Raw genomic sequence first — 25202 nt, forward strand, 5'->3', positions numbered from 1 at the left:
AACCTGTTTAGGTAACTTTTAGATATCAGTATCAGGATTAATAAGATGATTAAGGACATAGGCTATTTAAATCTGTATAAATTTAATTAGGTGATTTACATTATTTGAGAAAAACAGAACATTACTGCCACCTGGAGGACCTTTCCTTTCTAACCTATGTCATTCAGCAGGGCATTTGACTGAATTTAAAACCTCACAACTCGAGTACAAACAAAGATGGCATGCGTTGTACTGTCTGTTCAGATAGGGTTAATGTTTATCTTTGTTCAGTTTCGTTTGAATATTGTTAGATTGTGGAATATCACTGCCCTGTGAACACTACTAGTGAAACACTTATAATTTTATTTATATATCTTCACATCTAAGATCTAGAAGGCAGGGATGTTGAATTTCTGCTCTTGTAGTTTGTATTCCTGACTTGCCCTTAGATGGGACCCTGCTCAGTCCTTCCAGGTCCCTGCAGACTAGAGTGTGCCTTTTGCTAATTGTCAGCTAGTCTAGATAGGTTGCGTTCGGATAGTATAATTGAAAAGACTTTTTTTTTTATGATCGTATGCAGAAAAAGTGGGGAAGGGAGAGTGGAAGAGTGATTTTTTTGATTTAATGAGGGATTACTAAATGAATTCTTGACTACTATTTCTAACCTAAAATAAGAAAATAATGGACCTGATTTTTGGTTGTTGTGTACTTCATGTGCAAGCTTCAAAGGCTTAGGATTTTTTTAGTGACTGAGAAGAAATTAACTGGCATATTTCTCTTCTGTAAGATAACTTTGTTTTCAAGAGGCAAACTGTGCAAGTACACCTAAGTGGCTAAGGATTGTAATACCCGGACCATTCATGAATGTATTTCTTCTTCTGCTTAATGATTAATCATTTTACTGTGGCTTCTACTGAACAATATTAGCCAGTTTTATCACCTACGTGCCTGATGGGCTTCTAATATTTGAGGCAGAAATAAGGCTTTTGAAGATATTGAGACTCTTCCACACCTTTGTTTTAAAAGTTGTGTCAGATGTAACTTGTCTTAAAGCTATGCAGATGCATAGTGTGCTTGATTTTTTGTTGCCTTTTTTGAAATATTACAGTCAAACATTAGAAATAAGAGCGCAAGTTGCCGATGCCTTCTTATCCAAGTTCCAGCTGACTTCTGACGAAATGAGTCTTCTCCGAGGTACAAGAGAAGGACCTATCACTGAGGTATTTTGCTTTCTGTTAAAATCACTTAAAGCATAGCAGTTACAGATGTTATAGAGAAATCACTCTTTTTTTAAGGCTTTATTTTACCACCTAAAATTTTTTTTGATTTAAAAATGTTTTTAAATTTAGCAATTAAGGTGCATATTTTAAATTACCTTATTTTTCAAAGCAATACATATACTTTTTTTTGGTTGTTTTTAGAAGTCAAAGAGTACAACATGGCTTATAAAGAAAACCTACATCACCTGTCCCACTCCTTCCCATCTCTAAGTCCTTTGGCAACCATTTTCAATCTTGTTAATTGCTTCTTTTGTAAATTCTGTATTCTAGATCTATAGTTAAAAAGAATATGCTTTAATTTTAAAGGATTTTTTCAAGGCATTGGGAAGAGTAAAACAGATTCATAATGATGTCAAAGTTCTCTTGCGTACAAACCAACAAACAGCAGGGTGAGTAGTCTTTTCAGTTCATGATTGTGTTACCTTTTATATTTCCAAAATTTAACGATTTTCTAGGTTCTTCTTAAAGTATATGACATTATGACATTTTGTGAAATAGAAGTTTAATCTTTATGTATCTTTGGATAAGGAGAAAGTTATACCCTGATACGTTCAGAGTAAAACAGCAGTTGGGTATCTAAGTGATGGTGTTAAACTTGGCGACATTTAATTATAAACATTTACTGAAAAATTATTCCACAAGATGATAAAAAGTTAATAGGCTATAACCAAATCACTCTGTAATTAAATAAAGTGATTAGGTTCTTAGATATATTCAATAGCTATTGGCTAAAACTTTTTAATAAATTATAATAAACCTTTAATGTTTTTAGTTTAGAAATTATGGAACAGATGGCCTTGCTTCAAGAAACATCTTATGAAAGACTTTACCGGTGGGCTCAAAGTAAGTGATTTCTTTTATGCAGTCTAGATTCATGAATATTAGTGTTTGATTTTGTTATTTCACTTAGTCTTTATTTGATATCATTTTGATCTTAGTAGACAAAAACTATTTTTAAAAAGAAAAACTTTATATTTGAACATATTGTCTTTGTATGTGTCTCATAAACATCTACTATCATTCAAGCACTGTCTATGATTAAGGATGGGAATAAAAAAATAAAGTCAGTATTTCTGCCCCAGATTATCTTAAAGTTGATTAGACATCTCTTGTTATTTACATGACATGTTATTTACATATAGTACTTACTACAGCTATAATAAATGGTGAGTTTTTCTATTACTGCTGTAACTAATTTAACACAATCTTAATGGCTTAAAATAACACAAATTTATTATTTTATAGTTCTGTAGTCAGAAATCACCATGCTAAAATTAAAATGTGGGCAGGGCTGCATTCATTTCTGGAGGCTCTAAGGAGTAGTCTGTTTCCTTGCTCATTCAGTTTGTTGGCATAACTTAGTTCTTTGAGTCTGAGGACTGAGCTCTGAGTTGCCTTGCTGGCTGTCACTGAGGGTCTTTCCCAGCTTCTAGAGGCTGTCTGCATTCTTTGGCTTGTGGCCCCTTCCTCCATCTTCGAAGCCAGTAATGGGTAGATGGAGTCACTTTCTCACTTTGAATCTCTTCTGCCTCTTCTTCCATCTCATATCTCTAACTCTTCTGCTAGCCTTTTTTACTTTTAAGACCTATATGATTATCTTGGACCCACTTGGGTTATCTGGGAAAATGTCCCTATTTTAAGGTCTGTCACCCTAATTCCATCTGCAAAGTCCCTTTTGCCACGTAAGATGGCATATTCACAGGTTTCAGGGATTAGGGTTCTTTGGAGGACCATTATTTTGCCTATCACAAATGGTTTATTTGCTTTAGATTTGCTTTAAAATGTTTCAGTAGTCTGTTCATAGAATTGCCTGTTAAAAACAAAGTAGTTAAGACTTCAAGAATGGAACATGTGCACAGGATATTTTAATAGATGTTACCAGCTGACTGTTGGAAGGAGTTGGGATTAAATCCAGTTAACCAGTATACTTGTACTTGACTGTGGAAAAACCTTATGTGTTTCAGATGATTTACTCTTTATCTCCAAAACTTCTTTCTTTTTTTTTTTTTAATGTTTATTTATGTACGTATGTATGGCTGTGTTGAGTCTTCGTTGCTGCACGCGGGCTTTCCCTAGTTGCGGCGAGCGGGAGCTACTCTTCATTGCGGTGCACGGGCTTCTCATTGCGGTGGCTTCTCTTGTTGCGGAGCACGGGCTCTAGGTGCGCGGGCTTCAGTAGTTGTGGCTTGCGGGCTCTAGAGCGTAGGCTTAGTAGTTGTGGTGCATGGGCTCAGTTGCTCCGCGGCATGTGGGCTTTTCCCGGACCAGGGATCGAACCTGCGTCCCCTGCATTGGCAGGCAGATTCTTATCCACTGCGCTACCAGGGAAGCCCCAGAACTTGTTTCTTTTTCTACTTCTCTTGTTTGCACTGTTTACTCCTATTTGAAGTATGGTCTGGCTTTCCCTCTTTATATCCAAATCCTACCTCAGTCTTCAAAGTCAGGCTTAGGTTCTACATCTTCCTGGAACTCTCCACAACTACATTAAATCATAGTGGCTTTTCCCATCTCTGAACACTAACTACTGAATATATTTATTTGGTATTCAATAATTTACTACTCTAACATAACTTAACTTTTCATATATGTATGTCTTAGCTCTCCAGTTAGATTTCTGTTTTCATAAAGGCAAGGACATTGCCTCATATTTATTTGTGCTCCCATGACGTCTAACATGGAAGTTCCAAACTGACATTCTGACTCCTAGGGACATTGGAGTCATCGTAAGATAGCTCCAATCCCATACACGTGTATGTTTTTCTCAGTCAGTGTGTGCCAGAAAAATATACTGCTAGCGTGAGGTCCTCATATTCCCAAAGGTTGGGAACTTCTGAACATGCTCTGAGTTTTTTGAGCAGAGTAGACATTTAATAAGTATTTTATAGATAGGATAGTAAAATAAAGGACATATTGGTGTACAGATTTTTTAAACAGTTTAAAATCTAAACAATTTTGAAATTATAATCTTAATACTATATATTAGTTACCCATATAAACATTTTAGCAAACTCCTTGAAGATTGCTCCCAAGGTAAGGAACTGGTAATATATGTTTAGTACTCCCTTCCCTCCTTGACATTGCCATGTGTATAGCAGTTATTTAGTGCACGTTTGTTCATTGACTGGTTCCTTCAGAACTGTAGTTTTTTATAATAATAAAATATGTGGGGACTTCCCTGGTGGCGCAGTGGTTAAGAATCTGCCTGCCAATGCAGGGGACACGGGTCTGAGCCCTGGTCCGGGAAGATCCCACATGCCGTGGAGCAACTAAGCCCATGAGCCACAACTACTGAGCCAGTGCTCAAGAGCCCGGAAGGCACAATTACTGAGCCCGTGCGCCACAACCACTGAGCCCACGTGCTGCAACTGCTGAGGCCCGCGCGCCTAGAGCCCGTGCTCCGCAACAAGAGGAGCCACCACAATGAGAAGCCCGCGCACCACAACAAAGAGTAGTCCCCGCTCGCTGCAACTAGAGAAAGCCCGCGTGCAGCAACAAAAGCCCAACACCCCCCCCGAAAAAAAAAAAATATATATATGGTATACCAGATAGCAGATGTGGTCATTTGAAGTTATGTAGGTATTTAAGCTTACATTTTTAGTTTGACAGCATGAACTAGTTTTTGATTGGCATGTTCTCTAGGCTTTTCCAAGCTTTTTTTTTTTTTTTGCGGTACGCGGGCCTCTCACTGCGGTGGCCTCTCCCGTTGCGGAGCACAGGCTGTGGACACGCAGGCTTAGCGGCCATGGCTCACGGGCCCAGCCGCTCGGCGGCATGTGGGATCTTCCCGGACCGGGGCACGAACCCGTGTCCCCTGCATCAGCAGGTGGACTCTCAACCACTGCGCCACCAGGGAAGCCCCCCAAGCATTTTTTTAATACAGTATTTAGACTCTGGCTGTACAACAGACATAATAAGGTACTTATTAATTGTACTTTAACAAGTGTTATAATGTTATAATGATTATATAACACAATAAGTGTTATAATGATTTTTCAGGTGAATGCAGAGCATTGACACAAGAATCATGTGACATATCTCCAGTACTGACTCAGGCAATGGAAGCCCTGCAGGATAGACCTGTCTTATATAAGTGAGTGACTTTTTCCTAATTAAAAAAAAACAACTTACTTTTTCTTCGATAATTTACATTGACTTTCAGTATTATCAAATTCACATACAATAGTGTGAGCAATATAATAATTTACAGTGATGTTTTTATCTCATCTCGGTACCATTGGGGCATCAGCTTATTTGCATATTATTACTTGCTGTAGAATGCAACATGGAGATGAAAACCAAGGTGTCCCTGTATCTAGACTACCTCTTATTTGTGTACAGGCTAAGGGCTTTTCCCCAGTCTGTCATCTCGTTAACGACCTAGGAATTGTATGTAACTAAAACTCCTGTATCAACCCTGCCCTGGAGAGAAGGTCGAATAGACTGACAAATAATAATTGCCCAGAGATGAAAAAAGAAAATTTAAAATTAGAATTCCATTGGTAGGACTTAAGAAAGAAAGAGTTCAGGTATTGGATCCTGTAAGTTATGTCAGCCAAGCGCTATGGGATAATGCTTTGGATAAGAACTTTATGCATTATTAACTTATAAATTTTTTATTCTGTATTTTTTCTTTTACTTTTCATATAAAATAGAAGTAAATACCTTTTTACTTTTAATGCCTGGAATAGTATGGAAATAGGAAGACCAAGTGGGGAGTTAAAATTCAGGAAACAGAAAGCCAGGGGACTCCTGCATAGGCATCAGTCCTGCCCTGAGCCATGCCTTTCATCTGCTTATGTAGTTTTTTTTTTTTTTTTTTTTTTTTTTTTTTGCGGTACATGGGCCTCTCACTGTTGTGGCCTTTCCCGTTGTGGAGCACAGGCTCCGGACGCGCAGGCTCAGCCGCCATGGCTCACGGGCCCAGCCGCTCCGCGGCATGTGGGATCTTCCCGGACCGGGACACGAACCCGTGTCCCCTGCATCGGCAGGCGGACTCTCAACCACTGCGCCACAAGGGAAGCCCTGCTTATGTAGTTTTAGAGGATTTCCTTCTTACTCTGTTTTCTGACTGGGACATTGCTTGTCCTGTAATGAGGTTCCAGAACACAAATGCTGGACAGCTACATAAAATAGTAACATCCCAGTGCTACTTACCGAGCACTCACTGTGTGTTAAGTGCAGTTCTAAGTGCAGTAGACTTCACGTCAATAAAACATTGCCTTCAAATTGCTTTGTTTCATTGAGCAAATAGACAAATCCACTTTAATGAATACATTAATTGCTTTTCTAAAAGTCAAGTCTCAAGTGCTTTGTGGCTCAAGTAGTCTGTGGTGAGGAAGGGGGTGAATATTAGAGGAAATTCCCCTCGGGAAGTAGGTATGAAATGACTTCTTAAGGTGATAAGCATTTTCCAGGACAAAAAGGGAGGAGAGAAGATCCCAGGTTGAGGGAACAGCAGGTGCAAAGGTGTGGATTGAGGAGGAAGGTGTACCTTTAGGAGACTGCAACAGCTTGCCCTGGCTGTTGGGTTAGTAGCAAGAACTGGATCATAATAGCCCTGCGTGTCGTGCCGGTGCCCGTGATAAGCTGATGTTCACTCCTGACCACCAGCGCAGCAGATCTTATCGACTTCGAAATTTCTTTCCCAGCTTTTTCACTGTAAGCTATTGGTGTTTGATTATGAGAGTCTTTTGGTACTTAAAACATTTGGTGTTTGTTTAATAATGTGTAACATTGACCACAGATTCACAATTGTTCACAAGGTTAATCTTTTTTTAAAAATGCCTTTGTTTTGGGCATCTGAAAAGGTCAGCTGACTTCTATATAAACATATTTTTTGTAAATTTTGATTCTTGATCAACACTTGGAAAGGAGCAATATTGCGTAATGGTTTAAAAGGTGGGCTCTGAGTTAGATTTTTTGATGAACCCATGCACCTTTATAAGCTTCAGTTTCCTTGAGCTGTAAAATGAGGATAAAAACAGTGCCTGTCTTGCCGGGTTGTTGGGAAGATTAAATTAGAATGTTCCCATAAGGTGTTTACCATAATGCTTTGCTCATCACAAAATATTAGCTATTATTTCTATTTTGAAAGGAGATAAACTGGAAAGTTTTCAACTAAAGAGAAGTGTATTTAAGGCCTGCACGACAGTAAGGCAAAATGCTTGAAAGACAAAGAATAGAACTAAAATAGGCAAAGATTTATCTCCAAAGGACACACAGGGGATGGGGGCAGTAGTGCAGTATGGAAGGTTGTAAGAAGCATTTGCGGGTTGAATGGGGAAGAGGGAGGATTTTAGTGACAGTTAAGTACCATAACATGAATGCTAAGAAAGAGAAAATGGTCCTTTCATCTTAAGTAATCACCTGTTTCCAAAAGTGGTGGTTTCTTTAAATTTAGGGAAAACTTAATAGTATATCATGTTAACCACCAGATGGCACTATATGAACTTGATTTAAGTGATGTGTAAAAGCTTCACTGTTCATTATTGTGTCTCACGTGTGTAAGTATCAGGTACAAGAAAATGTCAGTTACTGAAGTCTTTGGGGAAAGTTGCCATACTCAGTTTTTCTTAGGTATTATATAACCGAATGCTAATGCGTTATTGACTTTTAATAAATCAAGTACAGAAGTTTCTTCAAAAAGAAATTTATTACAAGTAGAAATGAACAGATTGATGTTGTCTTCTTTCCATTGGTAAACCTTCAGCATATAAATTATTAAAGAACATAGTAATGTGTACATTGCTGATTTTATCTTTTAATTCTTTTTTGGACAAATTTTTTCATCTTTTAATTTGCTGTTTGACCAGAATTTTTCTTTTTCTACTATGGCTAGATATAAAAAAATGGAGATTTAAATTTTTATTTTAACTAGAGGCATTTTAGAATATTTACATAATTTTAACAGTCACCTTTGTAAAGCTACATTTTCAGTTTTTGACCTTTGTTGGAAGAGAATCCGTTTTGGTCAAAGAAATTTTCTTCTGTCTCTGGGAAAAGATGTTTCATGTCTTCAGGTGTCATTGAAGGTTCCTTTTAGTTCATGCTGTTCTTCGAATTATATCTATTGCAGGAAAATAAGCATTAATATTGTTTATATGTTATAGTAAACAGATTCTAGTGTTTGTTAGGCTTTTTAAATCGCTCCTCCCCCATTTAAAATGCCAGTGGATTCACTGGTTTCTAATATAACTTGTGGTCACATTGAATAGTCCTAGAAACAGAAGTTACATTGTTTCTGTTTATTACATAGCCATTTGGGTCCAGAGGGTGAAGATTAGTTTTACATATTTAAAAAGTTAAAAGTTTGTGAATTTTGTGCTGTCATAAGGAGTCGTCTGATCACAAGTCATTTCATGGAATTGATGATCATTTAAAGCAGGGGTCCCCAACCCCCAGGCCGCAGACCGGTAGGGGTCCTTGGCCTGTTAGGAACCGGGCCGCACAGCAGGAGGTGAGCGCTGAGCCAGGGAAGCTTCATCTGCGGCTCCCTGTCACCCCCATCGCTTGCGTTACAGCCTGAGCCATCCCCGCCCCCCCCCCCCCCCCCCCCCCGACCCTTCTGTGGAAGAATTGTCTTCCACGAAACGGGTCCCTGGTGCAAAAAAGGTTGGGGACTGCTGATTTAAAGGAATGCATTCTTTACCCTGAACGTTTATAATTTGAGAGCATGAGGCAAAAAATAGAAATAAGCATTTTGGTTCTAATTTATTTTAAAAAATAGAAAGTGAATGCAAGGCAATTGTGTACTTTAGCAACACTTAGCTTGATACTGCGTTTTCATCTTGACGTATATATCTGCTATGTCACTGCAGGGAATTTCAAAACCATTTATTTTTAACCAAAACCAAAAAACCACAAACAACCATGATCTGGTTACTAGTGAACAGTCCTCTAAAAAGGTTCAGAGTCCTAAAAATTCACAGCTGTTGATTCTTCACTACACTTTAAGAATATTACGTCTTCCAGCTTTCCTATGTTAAAAAAAACTGTGGGTTTTTCATTAAATCAGTAGCATATTAAAGAAAGCAGTATAGCCTAAGAAATTCTTCTGGAAACCTTTGGGGAATTTTGGTAACTTTTATTTATATGTAACGTAATGAAGTAATTCTCAACATTTAGTAGAGTACTGTTTAGGGATTTAAAAGTTAATTGGTCTAGGGCTTCCCTGGTGGCGCAGTGGTTGAGAGTCCGCCTGCTGATGCAGGGGACGCGGGTTCGTGCCCCGGTCCGGGAGGATCCCACGTGCCGCGGAGCGGCTGGGCCCGTGACCCATGGCCGCTGGGCCTGCGCGTCCGGAGCCTGTGCTCCGCGGCGGGAGGGGCCACAGCCGTGAGAGGCCCGCGTACCACAAAAAAAAAAAAAAAAAAAAAAAGTTAATTGGTCTAGAATCTGCTGACATCGGACTATGAAAAAAATACTTTGTTTTCCTATGTACTTTAAAAATAGAACTTTCAGTTGGGCATCGGGTGGTGATAATGGGAAACAAAGGCTGATTCTAGTCGAAGAAACAGGTACTGTTGGTTACTCTAAGCCATCCTATAATTTGATCCCAAATTGTCTGATTCTTTCATTCAAAGCTTTTCTTTCCTACAAATTCCTCACCTTCGAAAGTCCATTTTTTTTCCCCCAACCATAATTGATAATTTGTAAATATATGTAAAAGTATTTGCTCTGTATGCATAGTTGGTCAGTAAATTTAAGGAACATATGTTTAACATTGGAGTCAAAATAAGCTTTTAAATATGAATAGTATATTTTGGACAAATTTTGATGGTAAATTTTGATAATATTGAATAAATATAAATGAGAATTTTTTAATGTAGAAGGAAAAGTCTTCTGTTTTGGATGGCAGAGCTCTAACTGTAACCAGCCTCTGAGAACTAGATAGTAGGCCTTATGTGTGCAGTGGGACATCATGTTTTGGGCAAGGGGGGCACTGAAACCTGAAGAGTCCTGGATTTCCACCTTGTCTGGATTTTTACTTTTACCAAATCCCCTGCTCTATCCCTTATTCCCACTGCCTCTGTTACTGATTCCAAATCCCAGCATTCTTTCTTAGGCATAAAAAGATGCACCTTTAGGTTGAATTATCATTATGATAAAGTTATTTCATAAATACTTTTTGTTGTTTAAAACAGTACTGCTTGAGAGAATTGTGTAAAAAAAGCTTTAGACATCTTAGAAAGTGCATGAATACTTGGATGTAACCATTAGGAAGAAAAGCAACTGTTTGTTAATAACTTGTTTCTTCTAGGTATACCTTAGATGAGTTTGGGACAGCTAGAAGAAGTACAGTTGTTCGTGGATTTATCGATGCTCTTACAAGAGGGGGCCCAGGAGGTACACCTAGACCCATTGAAATGCACTCCCATGACCCTTTGAGGTATAGTAGTCAGACGGTATTGGAGTATTCGATGTTTTTCTGAAGGAAATCTTTACTAACATTTAGTTTTTTCATTAGATATGTAGGAGATATGTTGGCTTGGCTCCATCAGGCTACTGCTTCTGAAAAAGAGCACCTTGAAGCTCTCTTAAAGCATGTAACTACACAAGGTGGGTCCTCTGATTGTTACCACTCATGCCTAGATCTAGTAAATCACGCAGGACTTCTCTGTTTCTGTTTTCTTCGTGGAGATAAACTCGTCACACTAGGTGATTTAATAAGCATCCTAATTAATCTTCCTGTCTCTAGTTTCCCCCTTTTTCTGCTGATAGACGTTCTTTTCCATCACTTTAATTTTGTCACACAACTGATCACATTTTTATACCGGACCCTTGGGACCTTTCCTTGTAAGCCTAGACCCCTCTGCTTCACTTTTAAGGCATCTCTGGAGTGCCTAGCCTACATTATCTCAGCCACCATCCTTTAAAGGCAAAAGGTGATGTTCTCTTCATTTTATCTATGAGTACACGGGCTCAGTCAGTGACTGGCCTAAGGTCGTTAAGCTACTACTTCTTTCATTTCTACTATCCAGCCCCTTTTTTCATTCTCATGTGACTATTTTAAAGTTTTTTGAATAATTACCTATGTACTGAGACTTCCCTGGTGGTCCAGTGGTAAAGAATCCGCCTTCTAGTGCAGGGGACACGGGTTTGATCCCTGGTCAGGGAACTAAGATCCCACATGCTGCGGGGCAACTAAGCCCATGCACCACAACTAGAGAGCCTGCGTGCCGCAAACTACAGAGCCCATGCGCCCTGGAGCCTGCACACCACAACTAGAGAGAAGCCCGCACGCTGCAATGAAGATCCTGTGCGTCGCAACAAAAGATCCTGCACGCCTCAATGAAGACCCAGCGTGCCGCAACTAAGACCTGATGCAGCCAAATAAATAATTAGCTATGTACTAAATGTACCTAAAATTTTGGTCTTGATTTCAAAGAAGAAAAGTGATTATTTTTGAGTTGCAAACGTCTGTTTACAGAATTTCAAATTTTCTTAGTTGTGACTACCTTAAGATGCCTGTTGTAGAAGGGGTTAGTATTAAGATGCTCTGGCTTTGCTAGGAAGTGAAGAGAGATGTTGTGACTGGTATCACCTATTTTGAATAGCTCAGCCCTGGTTTAGCACGTCATCTGCAGGAGAGGCCAGTGTACGAATGGGTGCAGGACTTAACCTCTTCGTTTTTAACTCTTCGATATTGAGATTAGATTCAGCATATATGATATGTTGGCACAAAGTCTGCACTTTTTAAAGTTGTTTTCTCTTATGCTAATTACCCAGTTTAAAAGAATGTATTTGTTAAAAGATGTAGGAAAATTTACATGAGAGGTAACATTAAGAAGTGGGAAGAAAATAATTGGAGTTAGAAATAAGTTATTCTGTGGGAATGGCATGAATTCTTCTAAACCTGAGTCTCTCCATCTGTAAAAATGAAGGTGGTTACAAGCAGTACATGTCAAGTACCCTGTATAGACCTTGATAAATAGTCGATAATCAGTAAATGTCGGTTTTTCCATTAGATTGCAAGGCGTGTTTTCCATCTTTATACCCCTAGTTTCTGTGCTTAGCCCTACTGCCTAGAGTAAGGAGTTTGTGGAACGAGTGCTAATACATCTTCACATCACCTCCTTCAGTTAATAAATTTCACAGTCTTTTTTTCATACGTTTACTCTTCTTCACAAAGAAACAATGTTCATTAATCAACAGTTAAATCAGTCGATAGGGCTTTAGACTCATTAATATAATTAGTAATGTCCTAAAGATATTAAACTCAGTAAAATATCGTTAATTGTTATTTTAAATGTTTATTAATGCCATTAATGATATGTATTAGTGTTTGTTAATTTTCTGAACTTATGTGAAGCAAAGTGTAATATGGAAAACAAATTTTAGTTATGTTGTAATTAATTGTAGGTGTTGAAGAAAATATTCAAGAAGTTGTTGGACATATTACTGAGGGTGTGTGCAGGCCCCTAAAGGTAAAATATTTTGTTTTTATATGTTATATGGTAGCTGGTTAAATTAATGACTGATTTTAAAGAAACAGCAGCTTGAATTCAGGCCGTAATTTTGTCAGATTAACACAATGTAAGGTAATAAAACGCATTTTAAAATAATCATTGCCAATTTTCTGTGCAAGAGGTTTTTGCATACTCATATACATGTATTTATAAAATATCATTTTAGCAGATCACTTTCGTTGGTATTATGACATACTCCAAAATCTAACTGTTTTCAAAAGCATTTGTTTATTGAACATCTCTTGTGTATGTGCTGTTCTAACCAAATGCTGCAGAGATGTAAGAGAACCAGAAAACACAATGTCTGTGTTTAGAATCCAGTTAGGAAACAAGAAGACACATATGTTATCAGCAGCTTAATGAGCATAGATGTAATATAATATGTAAGTAAGCACATTCAGTGTGGTTTAGATTGTACTTGTTAATTAGGGAATATAAAGTCAGGGAAAGATTAGTGAGGGATGGATTTTAATTAGAAAAGATTCCTAGTAGTTAAACTTGAGCATATCAAGTTAACCTTGAACTAGATCTGAGGTATTGCCCCGGCAGTATTATAATTGGCCAAAGAGGTTGGTGCTAATTCAAGATTTATCTGCTTTCCGATTCTCTAATAGAAAGAAACTTGGTATAGTTGTTTAAAGAGAAGATTTTCTTTTTCATTTTTTTCCTCAATATTCATTCGTAGAGCAGTACCTTTTCACTGATAATCTGTTTTTAGGAATGTAACAGCTGCTTTGCAATTCAGTGCTAAACTAAATTCCGTTATACACTGGTGAAAAACCTCGAGATGACCTCATTGTGTTGATTATTTCTGATAGCAAATGCCTTGAACCACATTCTCTAGGTAATGGATCATTGTTTTGTAGAGCATATCTGTGCTAAAGTTTCTGTGTTGTTTTACCATCCTCTGTGATTTAATATTCAGGCGTTCTTTATTTAGAAGGAATTTTGTGATTTCTGCAATAATAAAATTTAATCTTTTTAATGCTCTTCTTGCCACATGTGATTAATGAAGAAAAGTTACACTTTTAGGAAATGTTTAGTTTTTCCTCATGTGTTTTTTAATAGGTTCGAATTGAACAAGTAATAGTTGCTGAACCTGGGGCAGTTTTGTTATATAAAATTTCTAACCTCCTCAAATTTTATCACCATACAATCAGGTAAGTGGAATGGTTAAATGTGCTTGTTAAATCCCATGTGACACTTCATTTCAGTTAGAACACAGTGTAATATTTTTTGTGTGTGTATTCTATGCATGACTAAGAGTAACTAGTAGAACCTCTACACCATATGAATCATTATATGCATATTATACATACTGTACTTTTGAGGTCCATCGTTTCCTTGGAGAAAGCTTCTCCAAGCGTAAGTAAACACACACACACACATACATAGCAGTGTAAGTCTATAATATAAGTATTTTTTGAGTCCTCCTGTATTAGTAAAAGAGATCCATGGCACCTAAAGTAACTATATGTTATACTCAGAGGCATAATTAGTAACATGTCCTATTCTGGATGTTTACATAAATTCTTCTTTAACATTTCGTTTTCCATTAGTGATAGAACAGAACGATAGCTTTATCTCCTCTAAGTAATAGCTGTCTTACCTTCTCTAAATAAAAGTGACTTTATAGATAAGACAAGTGGTTCTTAATCAGATAAAATATGATCTTCAACTCCAAACTTTGCATTCATTTTCACCTTGCAAATATCTTTTGGTGGTATACATAGACTTGAGCCTTATTGTAGATGTCACTGTAAGACCATGTTATATGTGTAGTTGTGTTAAAAGTGTTCTTCCAAATTATGTTTTTGATAGTTTTCATATTAGCCCATTAAAAAATGAGTTTAAATTTCTTTTTATCAAGCATGCCAGTATCAGGAACAGAAGAGTCACTTTCAATACATGAATAGGAGAATGAAATAGGGAGTTGTTTTATATACATGCTTATCTTACATTCTGCCAAAAATGAGAAACCCCATTGGATAAGTCTAAGAAATATCCTTGTAATATAAAATTGAGAATTATGGAATGTAGAATAATTATTTCAAAATGTTATCAGATTTTTCGTAATTAGTCTAAATATATGCTACTTAGGTAGCTGTATAGAAAATGGGAAGCTTTATAATTTACAGGTGTGTTATTGATACAGCGTAACAGTTTTAATTTTAAAAACTCAGTATTAATAAAAATTATTTTCTCAATAGAGCTATTGATGGAATGGCTTCCTTAAAATCAGATCTTCTTGGATAATCAAAACATGCATTTACTATAATAGAGGAAAAATAGAGACATGGGTTTGCGTATTACAAGTGTTCGTTCTAACCCACTGCTTTTCTAAGAGATTGTGAAATATTTAAAACACTGTGGTTTGTTTTCGTTTGTTCATCACCTAACTTAAAAGGAAAAAAACCCTCATTTTTATATGAAACTAGAATAATTGTTTTTAATTCACAGGTTATATTCTATATAAAAACTTTTATTTAAATCTAGATCTTTTTAAAGAATTCTACTCAGTTAAAGAGCTGGGTTGTTTTGGCCTGTTTTGCAACCTGAAATATTCTTTGCTTTCAGTGGCATTGTTGGAAATAGTGCAACTACATTGTTGACTACCATTGAAGAAATGCATTTGCTGAGCAAAAAAATATTCTTCAGTAGCTTGAGTCTTCATGCCAGCAAATTAATGGACAAGGTACGTTTGAAAAATGCAATTCTTGAATTATGGGAACGTGAGTTTTTCACATTTAAAAATGTTGTTTTACTGTTTCCATATTGGTGACAATTTTTTCCCATTCCATTCAGCGTTCTTTTGAGTTCTTCCTGTGAACAACAAAATTCATTTTGAGGCGGCTTACAGGATGTAGGCTTATAATCTGTTCCTGGAACAGTGTAATTTTGAGTCATAATTAGTGGTAGAATCTCAAGCCCTAGTTTCACTACCAGTTTTCAATAACCAAAAATTTGTAATTAAAGCAAACTTACTATGTTTAATAGGTCAGGGCTAAAATGACATACAGATTGGAAAACTTGAACTTTTACTAAATGTTTTTTCTAAACAGCTTACTTAAGTTTTACATTCTTGGTCCAGCTTTGTCCTTATGAAATTTATGTTCCCTTGAGTTATATACTGTAATTAATTGTGGAAACAAACAAGGTAACAAAAAACTCCCACAAAAACAAACAAGGTAACAAAAAACTCCCACAAAAGCAAACCACAAAAACCTGAAGGAGTTCCGTGAGAGCTAATATTTTAAATCGAGCTTTGTGTTGTGCAGCAGTAAATTGGAAAGACCTTAAGGAAGGGTTTATAGTGATCAAATCCTTCTTTGTTTTTGTTTCATTATTAAAGACTCAACGTTTTTCAAGGATGCATCACAGTCACCATTCTGGCTTTTTTTTTTTTTTTTTTTTTAATTATACTGGTCTATCTAACAGCCTGGTTATATTAGATACAGGTTTGTAGTATAGTGTGGAACAATCAGTAGCAATCCAATCCAAAGTACCTGGTCTATTTTTACATTCCTAAGCTCAGAGAAGCCTTAATAAGAGTCTGCTTTCTGACCCCCAGCAGCATGAATTTGTGGAGCTGGAGTATTTCCCTTATATGTTTTCCTGTATCACAGGAAGTTTACTAACAGTCAATCAGTTCTCATTATAGATATGTTTACACGAGTTCTTATTTAGACAGAATTTTTCTAAAATCATTCATACATGATATAGACTTTGCATGTGAACAAACGTGCTTCCTAATGAGGACAAAGCAAACAGTCAAGGTCTGTTGGTCTCAGGTTACTTTTCCTTTCACAGAAAATAGACTAATAAATCGGTGATTACTATAGAATACATGTTTTATGAAAGACGTGCCCAAGGTGCTATGCTAGCACAATAAGAAGAGTATGTATAATAATATTCATATACAGAGAGGGAGCTTTCCAGAGAGGGAGTTAATAAGAATTGAACTTGAAGGACATGGGGGATTAGATGGGTAAAAAAAGTGGGTAGAGGTCATCCTAAGTAGAGGAAACAAATAGAATATGCAAGCTAAAGAGTCATCAATACACAAATTTTCATTTATTAAAAATCAGTTGGAAACTGGTGTGGCATGTAGATAGGAGAGAGCCACGTTGCAGACAGGAGAGTTAAGGGATTGTCGAAGTAGTTTTTATGAAAATACATACTCTAAGGAAGAGCCATAAGGGGACAGATTCTTGGGGGCTAAAGGTAAACCTTCAGAAGTTGGTGACTGCTTGAATGTGGTTAAATGAGAGGGAAGAGTTCTAAAATAACTCCTAAGTTACCAATCTGGGAATATTGATACTAATCACAAGTATCTGGAATAGAGAGAAAGTGTAAAACTGGGGGGATAAAGGTGATGATATTGTCTAAGTTAGACAAGATACATGTGGGATATCCTTCTGCAATCAGTCTGATCTAATAGGGAGCTGTACATTTGGATTTATGGAGCTTTGCATGTAAAAGATAGTTGAGTCCATGTGTTTGTCTGAGGTCACTAGGAATTACGTTTAATAAGAGTAGAGCTTCCAGGACACACAGTCTTGAGAAACAGTGACATTTAAGAGAAGAAAATAAGCGCTACCATGGTAGAATGCTGAGGAAGGATGATTGGAGAGTCAGGAGAGAAATGAGAAGAGGGTTTTATCGGAAAAGCCAAGAGAGTAGAGTTTCAAGAAGGAGGGCATAGTTGATGACAGATACTATATGAAGAGTTCTAGTAAAACAAGGGTGACAGGTTTGTTACCTTTGTCAATATATAGATGATCCATGACTTACTGAGGGCAGTTTTATTCATGTGGTGGGGACAAGAGCCAAATTGCAATATGGGAAACACACATGAACGCGTTACCCAAAGCTTTACCAATTGGGAAACATCTGGGCTAAAAACTGGAAGTAAAATGTAGCAGGCATTCTTATTATGAAATTTGAAAGAGAATAATAAAGCAAAATGGTAAAAGGAAAGATGGAAGTACATTTCTATGATAAATTAGGAAACAGGAAAACAAAATTGATTATTTGTTGAAGAGGTCGACAAAATTGACAACCTTCTAGCAATTCTTTAACCAAGGAAAAGATAAAAATTTAAATTATAATATCAGAATTAGAGATAATAACCAGAGATGAGGATTAAACTTGCTAGAGAATACCATATTAACATATATAAATTTTATTCTAAAAAATATAAAAAGGATGATTTTAAGAAAATAAAATTGACAAAAAATGATTCAAAATGAGGTAGGAAACTTGAATACACCTAGGGAGGAAAGAAAAATTATTAATGAACATGCTGCTAGACTTAATTCAGTTTATATAGATAGCTTTATTTACACCTACAAAGAACAGAATTCTCCAGAACACAGAAAAATATGGAAAGCTTCCCAGTTCCTTTTAGGTGGTGTAACACTGACATAAAAACCTTTTAAAGACAGTACAAAAGTGAAAACCTCAAATCAGTCACTTTTTTAAGTTTTTTAAAAAGGTAAATAATTATAAAAATAAATCCAGTATTATATTAAAACCAAGTATTGGTTATTCCCAGGAATATAAGAATATTTCAGTGTTAGGAAATATATTAAATGTTTCAGTGTTAAATTATATTCTCATGATATTTAAATTGTTGAGGGGAAAATATTAGTAAATAAAAAAATTAAAAATACTTAACCATATAAAGATTAATAAAGCTAATAGCCAACCTCATGATTAACATAGAAGCACTAGTAATATATTCCATTTAAGTCAAGAAAGAACAAGAAAAGAATATTTGCCAATAACACATTTAAATAATAGAAAATCCAGATAAATGACAGATATAAATATTTTAAAGGAGGAAATATTAGATTATTTGCGGATGCTCTGACTGTACTTCAAAAACCAAGAAAATTGAGAAGTTGTAGAACTAGTAAATGGACTTAGAAAGGTAATTGGTGACAAGATCATTATACAAAGATCAGTAATTTTCAGGGAAGATGGCAAAGTAGGAAGCACCAGGAATCTGTCACCCCACCTAGATGACAGTTGGACTAGCAGTATTTGTCTAATGTAACTGTTTTGGAACTCTGGAGTCTATTGAAGAATTGCAATTTCTAGGGGAAGGCTTGAATAGTAATAAATTGCAGTCAATTTTGGTCAACTTCAACTCTTAGCATAGTTGCGACTACCCATCTTCCACCCCCAGTGCTGTGGCAGGCAGCTGTACCCTTGTTCCTTGAGCACCTTGCACACAGCTTGTAGAGCCAGGGTGAACAAAAAGGAGGACACTGTCCTCTAAACTTCTGGGATCTGTGCTCTCATCCCAGAGTTGTGAAGAGGAGGGTGGCCATTGTTTTTGCACCTCCCCATTGTGTCAGACACCTCCTCCTCTGGCTAAAGTGACTTCCTGGGGATTTCAAGCACTAGTGCATTTTTCCACCCCCTTAATTTTTTTCTTTTTCCCATTTTGGGAGTCAGACATTAAGGTCTAGGACATTCAAAAGCAACTGTATATATGAGGAAAATTAGAAAGTGACCACATGTTCAGGGAAAGGAGCAGACTCAGAAAGACCTGAGAAGAACTTCAGTTTATACCTTAACCTGATCCTTGGCTCAGAGAGAGGCTACAACAATTAAAAAAAAAAAAACCCAAAGTAGTAACAGAAAATGGCATCCCTGGAGGAGGGGGAGAATCTGATTTCCAGGGTTAAATTATTACATTCAAATGTTGTTTTCAACAAAAAAATCACAAGGCACACAATGGAACAGGAAAATATGGCCCATTCAAAGGAGAAAAAAATCAACAGAAACCATTCCTGAAAAAGACCTGATGGCATATCTACTAGACAGAGACTTTAAAACAGTCATGTTAAAGATGAGTCAAGAGAACAGCATATGAACAAAATGGAAATATCTATTAGAGTTAGAAAAATCTCAAGGGAAATCAAAAAGAAATTCTGGAGTTGAAAAGTATAATAACAAGCAAACCAAATGAGGAAGCCTTTAAAAAAGACTCTACAGCATGATCAACTGGGATTTATCCCTGAAATGCAAGGATAGTTCAGCCTATGAAAGTAAGTCAGTATAATTACCACAGTAACAGAACAAAGGGGGAAAAAAAATCACTTGATCATCTCAATTGATGCAGAAAAAGCATTTGATAAAATTCAACACTTTTATCATAAAAATACTCAACAAACTAGGAATAGAGGGAAACTACTGCAACATAATAAATGCCATACATGAAAAACCCACCTCTAACATTGTACTCAGTAGTGTAAGACTTAAAACTTTTCGTTTAAGATCAGGAACAAATGAAGGATGCCCACGTTTGCCACTTCTGTTCAACATAGTGCAGGCATTACCTCATTTTATCGTGCTTCTCTTTATTGCACTTTGCAGATAATTGCGGGGTTTTTTTGTTTCGTTTTGTTTTTGCGGTACATGGGCCTCTCACTGTTGTGGCCTCTCCCGTTGTGGAGCACAGGCTCCGGACGCACAGGCTCAGCGGCCATAGCTCATGGGCCCAGCCGCTCCGCGGCATGTGGGACCCTCCCGGACCGGGGCACGAACCCGTGTCCCCTGCATCAGCAGGCAGACTCTCAACCACTGCGCCACCAGGGAAGCCCAATTGCGTTTTTTTAACAAATTGAAGTTTTGTGGCAACTCTGTGTTTAGCAAGTCCATTGGTGCCATTTTCCAAGAGCATTTGCTCATTTCATGTCTTTGTGTCACATTTTAGTTAATTCTCACATTCTCTTATTTGTTACGGTGTTCTGTGTGATCAGTGATCTTTAACATTATTGTAATTGTTTTTTTGCTTGGTAGTTTTAAGTTATATACATTGTTTTTTAGACATAATGCCATTGCACTCTTAAAAGACTAAAGTATAGTTTAAACATTTTATGTGCACTGGGAAACCAAAAAATCTGGTCTCCAACATCAGCGAAGCCCTCCATGATGTCCAGCAATCCTGCATGTCCTCAGGCAGCCCCACATATTTAACTTCCTTTCACTTATTTTCTCAAATCTACCATACTGTCTCCTACCAGAAGTGCCAAATTTTGCAAAGTTGGATAGTAGCCATTTTAAAATACCTTTGCCAATATGAGCAAAAAGTGCTATCTTTTTTTAAAGTTAGATTTCAGTTCTTCTAGTGAGAATGAACATTTTAAAATACGTTTATTGGCTGTTTGTGAATTGTTTTCTCATGTCCTTTGCCATTTTCCTACTAGGCTGTATCTTGTTATTTTCTGATATTTTTTATACATTAAGAATATTATCTGTCATATATATTATAAATCTTTTCTCCATGTCATCGTGTACCATTTAATTTTGCTTGTAGTAGTTTCTGATACGTCACTTTTAATGTTTACATAGTAAAATCTAACATTTTTTTTTCCTTATTGTTTCTTCTTTGGGAACATGCCATAAAACATACTTCAAAAACTTTCCCACAACAAGAAAATACATGTCGCATTTATTATATGCTAAAGTTAGCATCTATCAGTAGGAAAGTGTTCGATTATTTAATAAATTCATTAGGTCTTCCTGTAGTTTCACTTTTATATCAGATTTTTAATCTACCTGAAGTTTATTTTTGTCCATGCTGGGAAGGAAGGATCATACTCATTTTTCCCAAATGGTTATCCATTTATTTTATTTTATTTTCACTCAGAAAACCCCACGAAGTTCTTAAATACTTTATTTCTCTTATAAAGTTAAAATGAAAGTTGCAGGAACATAAAATGGCTAATAAAAGGCAAGTTTTAAGCATGGTATCTTCCTGTTAAAACCTAGAATGGAATAGGATAAAAACAGGAAAAGAAAGAATTGTAATTTGGATATATTAAGTACCAATTAATACTGCAGCCTATGTGAGTTTATAGCAGTGACGAGTTTTGGCTATTATTGTTATTTATTGTTGTCATATCATCAATAACTGTGCCCTGAAATGTTTTTCTTAGATATGAATTGGGTCATATTTAGGGATATTTTAACATTAAATTGAGATTGGAATATAATACTGTTTACAGCTTATATGATGCTTATATATACAACCATTTCAAGTTTCTTTCAGGAATTATCTTTCCTTCACCAAATATTTAATGTTCCATATTTTATATTAATTATATCTTTATCTTATTCTGCCTCTTGTAAACCATTCATCTCTTCTAAGAAGATTCTAGCCTTATGAGGAAAACAACACTTACTGCAGAATGGTCTTCATTAGCAAAGCACCCAAGTGGAAATTTTTGCTAATAGAATTTTAAGTGGATAGCAAAATTGTTAAGAACAGCTTTTAAAATAAATAAAGCCAGATATGAACTCTTTTCATGATTCGTTCTGTGCTTTTAAAAAGACATATTTGGGAACTAATTCTTTAGTATGAAAAAAGAAAATGCAAGGAAATTATTTTATTGAAAGATGTACCTTTTCCCTAACAAAGCATTTGAAGCACTTAAGTATTCAAGTATGTGTACTCCCTTCCTTATCAGGCTCTTCTGAAACATTCATAACTGTGAATCTGGCAAAGTCTAAAGGGAATATGTGTCTGTACTACAAAAGATACAATGTCATATCCATTTTAGCTAGAGAGACATTTTCTAAAATTCTTTTCACTGTAGTAATAGTACAATTCTAATTTAAAAGGGATGGTATGTCATAAATGAAACCCACATCAAATTAATAGTAGGCAGGATTGACCAGCTCTGTGAAAATAAAACCTAAGTGGTCCTTTAAATTTTGATTTAAATTCGAGGATATCATTACTGTTTAGAATCTCTTTTTACTGTTCAAATTGTAGTACTTGGACCAGCAGCTTGGACATCACCTAGGAGTTTATTAGTTTATCTCAGATTAAAAATCTCAGGCCCCACCCCAGACCTACTGAATCAGAATGTGCATTTTAACCAGATTTCCCTGGTCACTCATACGCATGTTAAAGTTTGAAAAGTGCTTTTTTTTTTTGAGGTACGCGGGCCTCTCACTGTTGTGGCCTCTCCCGTTGCGGAGCACAGGCTCCGGACGCGCAGGCTCAGCGGCCATGGCTCACGGGCCCAGCCGCTCGGCGGCATGTGGGATCTTCCCGGACCGGGGCACGAACCCGTGTCCCCTGCATCGGCAGGCGGACTCTCAACCACTGCGCCACCGGGGAAGCCCCTGAAAAGTGCTTTTTTTAGATGAGTATTTTGAGTTTTACATTATTCCTTGCAGATTATTCTGCTAGGAAAAACAAATAAGAACAGTGTTTTCAGCTAAAATGCTTTTTAAATTTTAAATAAAAGTATGTGAAATAAAAAGTTGTAATTATTTGAAGTTATATCAAACAAATGTTAGTTTGTACTCTTAAATTTACCTTGAATAATATTATTGACTTAAAAAATTTAATTCCATAAATAAGGTAAGAGGAAACTTGGAGGTAATGGATATGGTTTATGGAATGTGGTGATGGTTTCATGGTTATGTTACCAAGTAAGGGCTCATGTGCCCGCAGTTCCAGAAAACCAAACTCTGACAGTGGGTGTTTGCAGCAAAGTAAGGGTTTATTTGCAGGGTACCAAGCAAGGAGAATGGGCAGCTCACACTCAAGAGATTGGAATTCCTTCATGGCTTTCAGGCAAGGGTTTTTAAAGACAGTGTTAGGGGAGAGGGTCCTAGGATGCGTGATCAGCTTGTAGACCTTCTGGTTGGTTGGTGGTAAGGTAACAGGGTGATGTTTTGGGAATCTTAACCGTCTGGTTTCAATCAGTCTGGAGTCTAGTCCTTGTGGTCAGCAGGTAGTCACCATCTTCTACCTGGATGGGGGACTTAGTTTCTCCAGGACAACTCAAAGTATGCATCAGATTGTTATTTATATCCCTTCAGGAGGAACTAGAAGTCTTGTGACTCTCTTGTCCTGATCATTAACTGCTTGGGTCAGCTCTTTGGAACTCACAGAAGGCCTAGGAGACTAAAGCCTTTTGTTCCACAAACAAGAAATGGGGGACGTGGAGGGGCTTTTGTACCTGGGAAGGCCTCACAGGGTCCTGCTTGGTTTCAGTCTCCCCTTTTCTTTGATACTTCTCAATCCTGAGGGGAACAGGGGCGGAACAAGAAAGAGTAAAGCTTTGGATAAAGAGGTTGTTCATAAACTCTGTAAGGGAACTTGGTTTCAGGGGGACTTGGTTTCAGGGGGACTTGGTTTTAGGGGGACTTGGTTTCAGGGGGACTTGGTTTTAGGGGGACTTGGTTTCAGGTATATACTTACCTCTAAATTCATCAGGTTGTATACATTAAATATTTACAGCTTTTTGTATGTCAATCATACCTCAATAAAGTGGTTTTAAAAAAAGCACTTTAGTTCCATTTACTGTTAATTACTGGAACATATATGTATTTAAGGTGAAAGGAGTCTATATATAAAATGAAGCAGTTAATTTAAAAATAGGGTTTTTCCAAAATTCAAAAAGAGTCATGTACCAAAATGTTCATTGCAGCTCTATTTACAATAGCCAGGACATGGAAACAACCTAAGCGCCCATCATCGGATGAATGGATAAAGAAGATGTGGCACATATACACAATGGAATATTACTCAGCCTTAAAAAGAAATGAAATTGAGCTATTTGTAATGAGATGGATAGACCTAGAGTCTGTCATACAGAGTGAAGTAAGTCAGAAAGAAAAAGACAAATACCGTATGCTAACACATATATATGGAATTTAGGGGAAGAAGATGTCATGAAGAACCTAGGGGTAAGATAGGAATAAAGACGCAGACCTACTGGAGGGCGGACTTGGGGATATGGGGAGGGGGAAGGGTGAGTTTTGACAGGGCGAGAGAGAGTCATGGACATATACACACTAACAAACGTAGTAAGGTAGATAGCTGGGGGGAAGCAGCCGCAAGGCACAGGGATATTAGCTCGGTGCTTTGTGACAGCCTGGAGGGGTGGGATGGGGAGAGTGGGAAGGAGGGAGACGCAAGAGGGAAGACATATGGGAACATATGTATATGTATAGCTGATTCACTTTGTTGTAGAGCAGAAGCTAACACACCATTGTAAAGCAATTATACCCCAATAAAGATGTTTAAAAAAAAAAAAAAAAATAGGGTTTTTGGGCTTCCCTGGTGGCGCAGTGGTTGGGAATCCACCTTCCGGTGCAGGGGACATGGGTTCGAGCCCTCGTCTGGGAAGCTCCCACATGCCGTGGAGCAACTAAGCCTGTGTGCCACAACTACTGAAGCCTTCATGCCTAGAGCCCATGCTCCGCAACAAGAGAAGCCACTACATTGAGAAGCCTGTGTACCGCAATGAAGAGTAGCCCCCGCTCGCCACAACTAGAGAAAGCTAGGGTGCAGCAGTGAAGACCCAGCACAGCCAAAAATTAAAAAAAATTAATTAATTAAAAAAAATAAAGTATGTACTAAAAAAATATGAGGGTTTTTGTTTGGTGTTGATTTTATTTTTTGAAAGCGCATGGGAAAGTGGTCTTCTAAGAAGCT

At 37.0% G+C, this 25202-nt stretch overlaps 1 protein-coding gene across 1 annotated transcript in view; it reads left to right on the forward strand.

Annotated features, from left to right (window-relative positions):
• Positions 1-25202, forward strand: part of COG6 (component of oligomeric golgi complex 6) — a 65864-nt gene that overhangs the window by 12648 nt on the left and 28014 nt on the right. Inside the window, exons 5-13 of the mRNA XM_065896173.1 lie at positions 1088-1199; positions 1566-1648; positions 2032-2102; positions 5256-5349; positions 10519-10647; positions 10726-10817; positions 12621-12685; positions 13796-13887; positions 15305-15422. Coding sequence (XP_065752245.1) covers positions 1088-1199; positions 1566-1648; positions 2032-2102; positions 5256-5349; positions 10519-10647; positions 10726-10817; positions 12621-12685; positions 13796-13887; positions 15305-15422 — 856 coding nt within the window. The remainder of the gene's footprint in view (positions 1-1087; positions 1200-1565; positions 1649-2031; positions 2103-5255; positions 5350-10518; positions 10648-10725; positions 10818-12620; positions 12686-13795; positions 13888-15304; positions 15423-25202) is intronic.

The sequence above is a fragment of the Phocoena phocoena genome, chromosome 18 (assembly GCF_963924675.1).
Source record: "Phocoena phocoena chromosome 18, mPhoPho1.1, whole genome shotgun sequence".
NCBI lineage: Eukaryota > Metazoa > Chordata > Mammalia > Artiodactyla > Phocoenidae > Phocoena > Phocoena phocoena.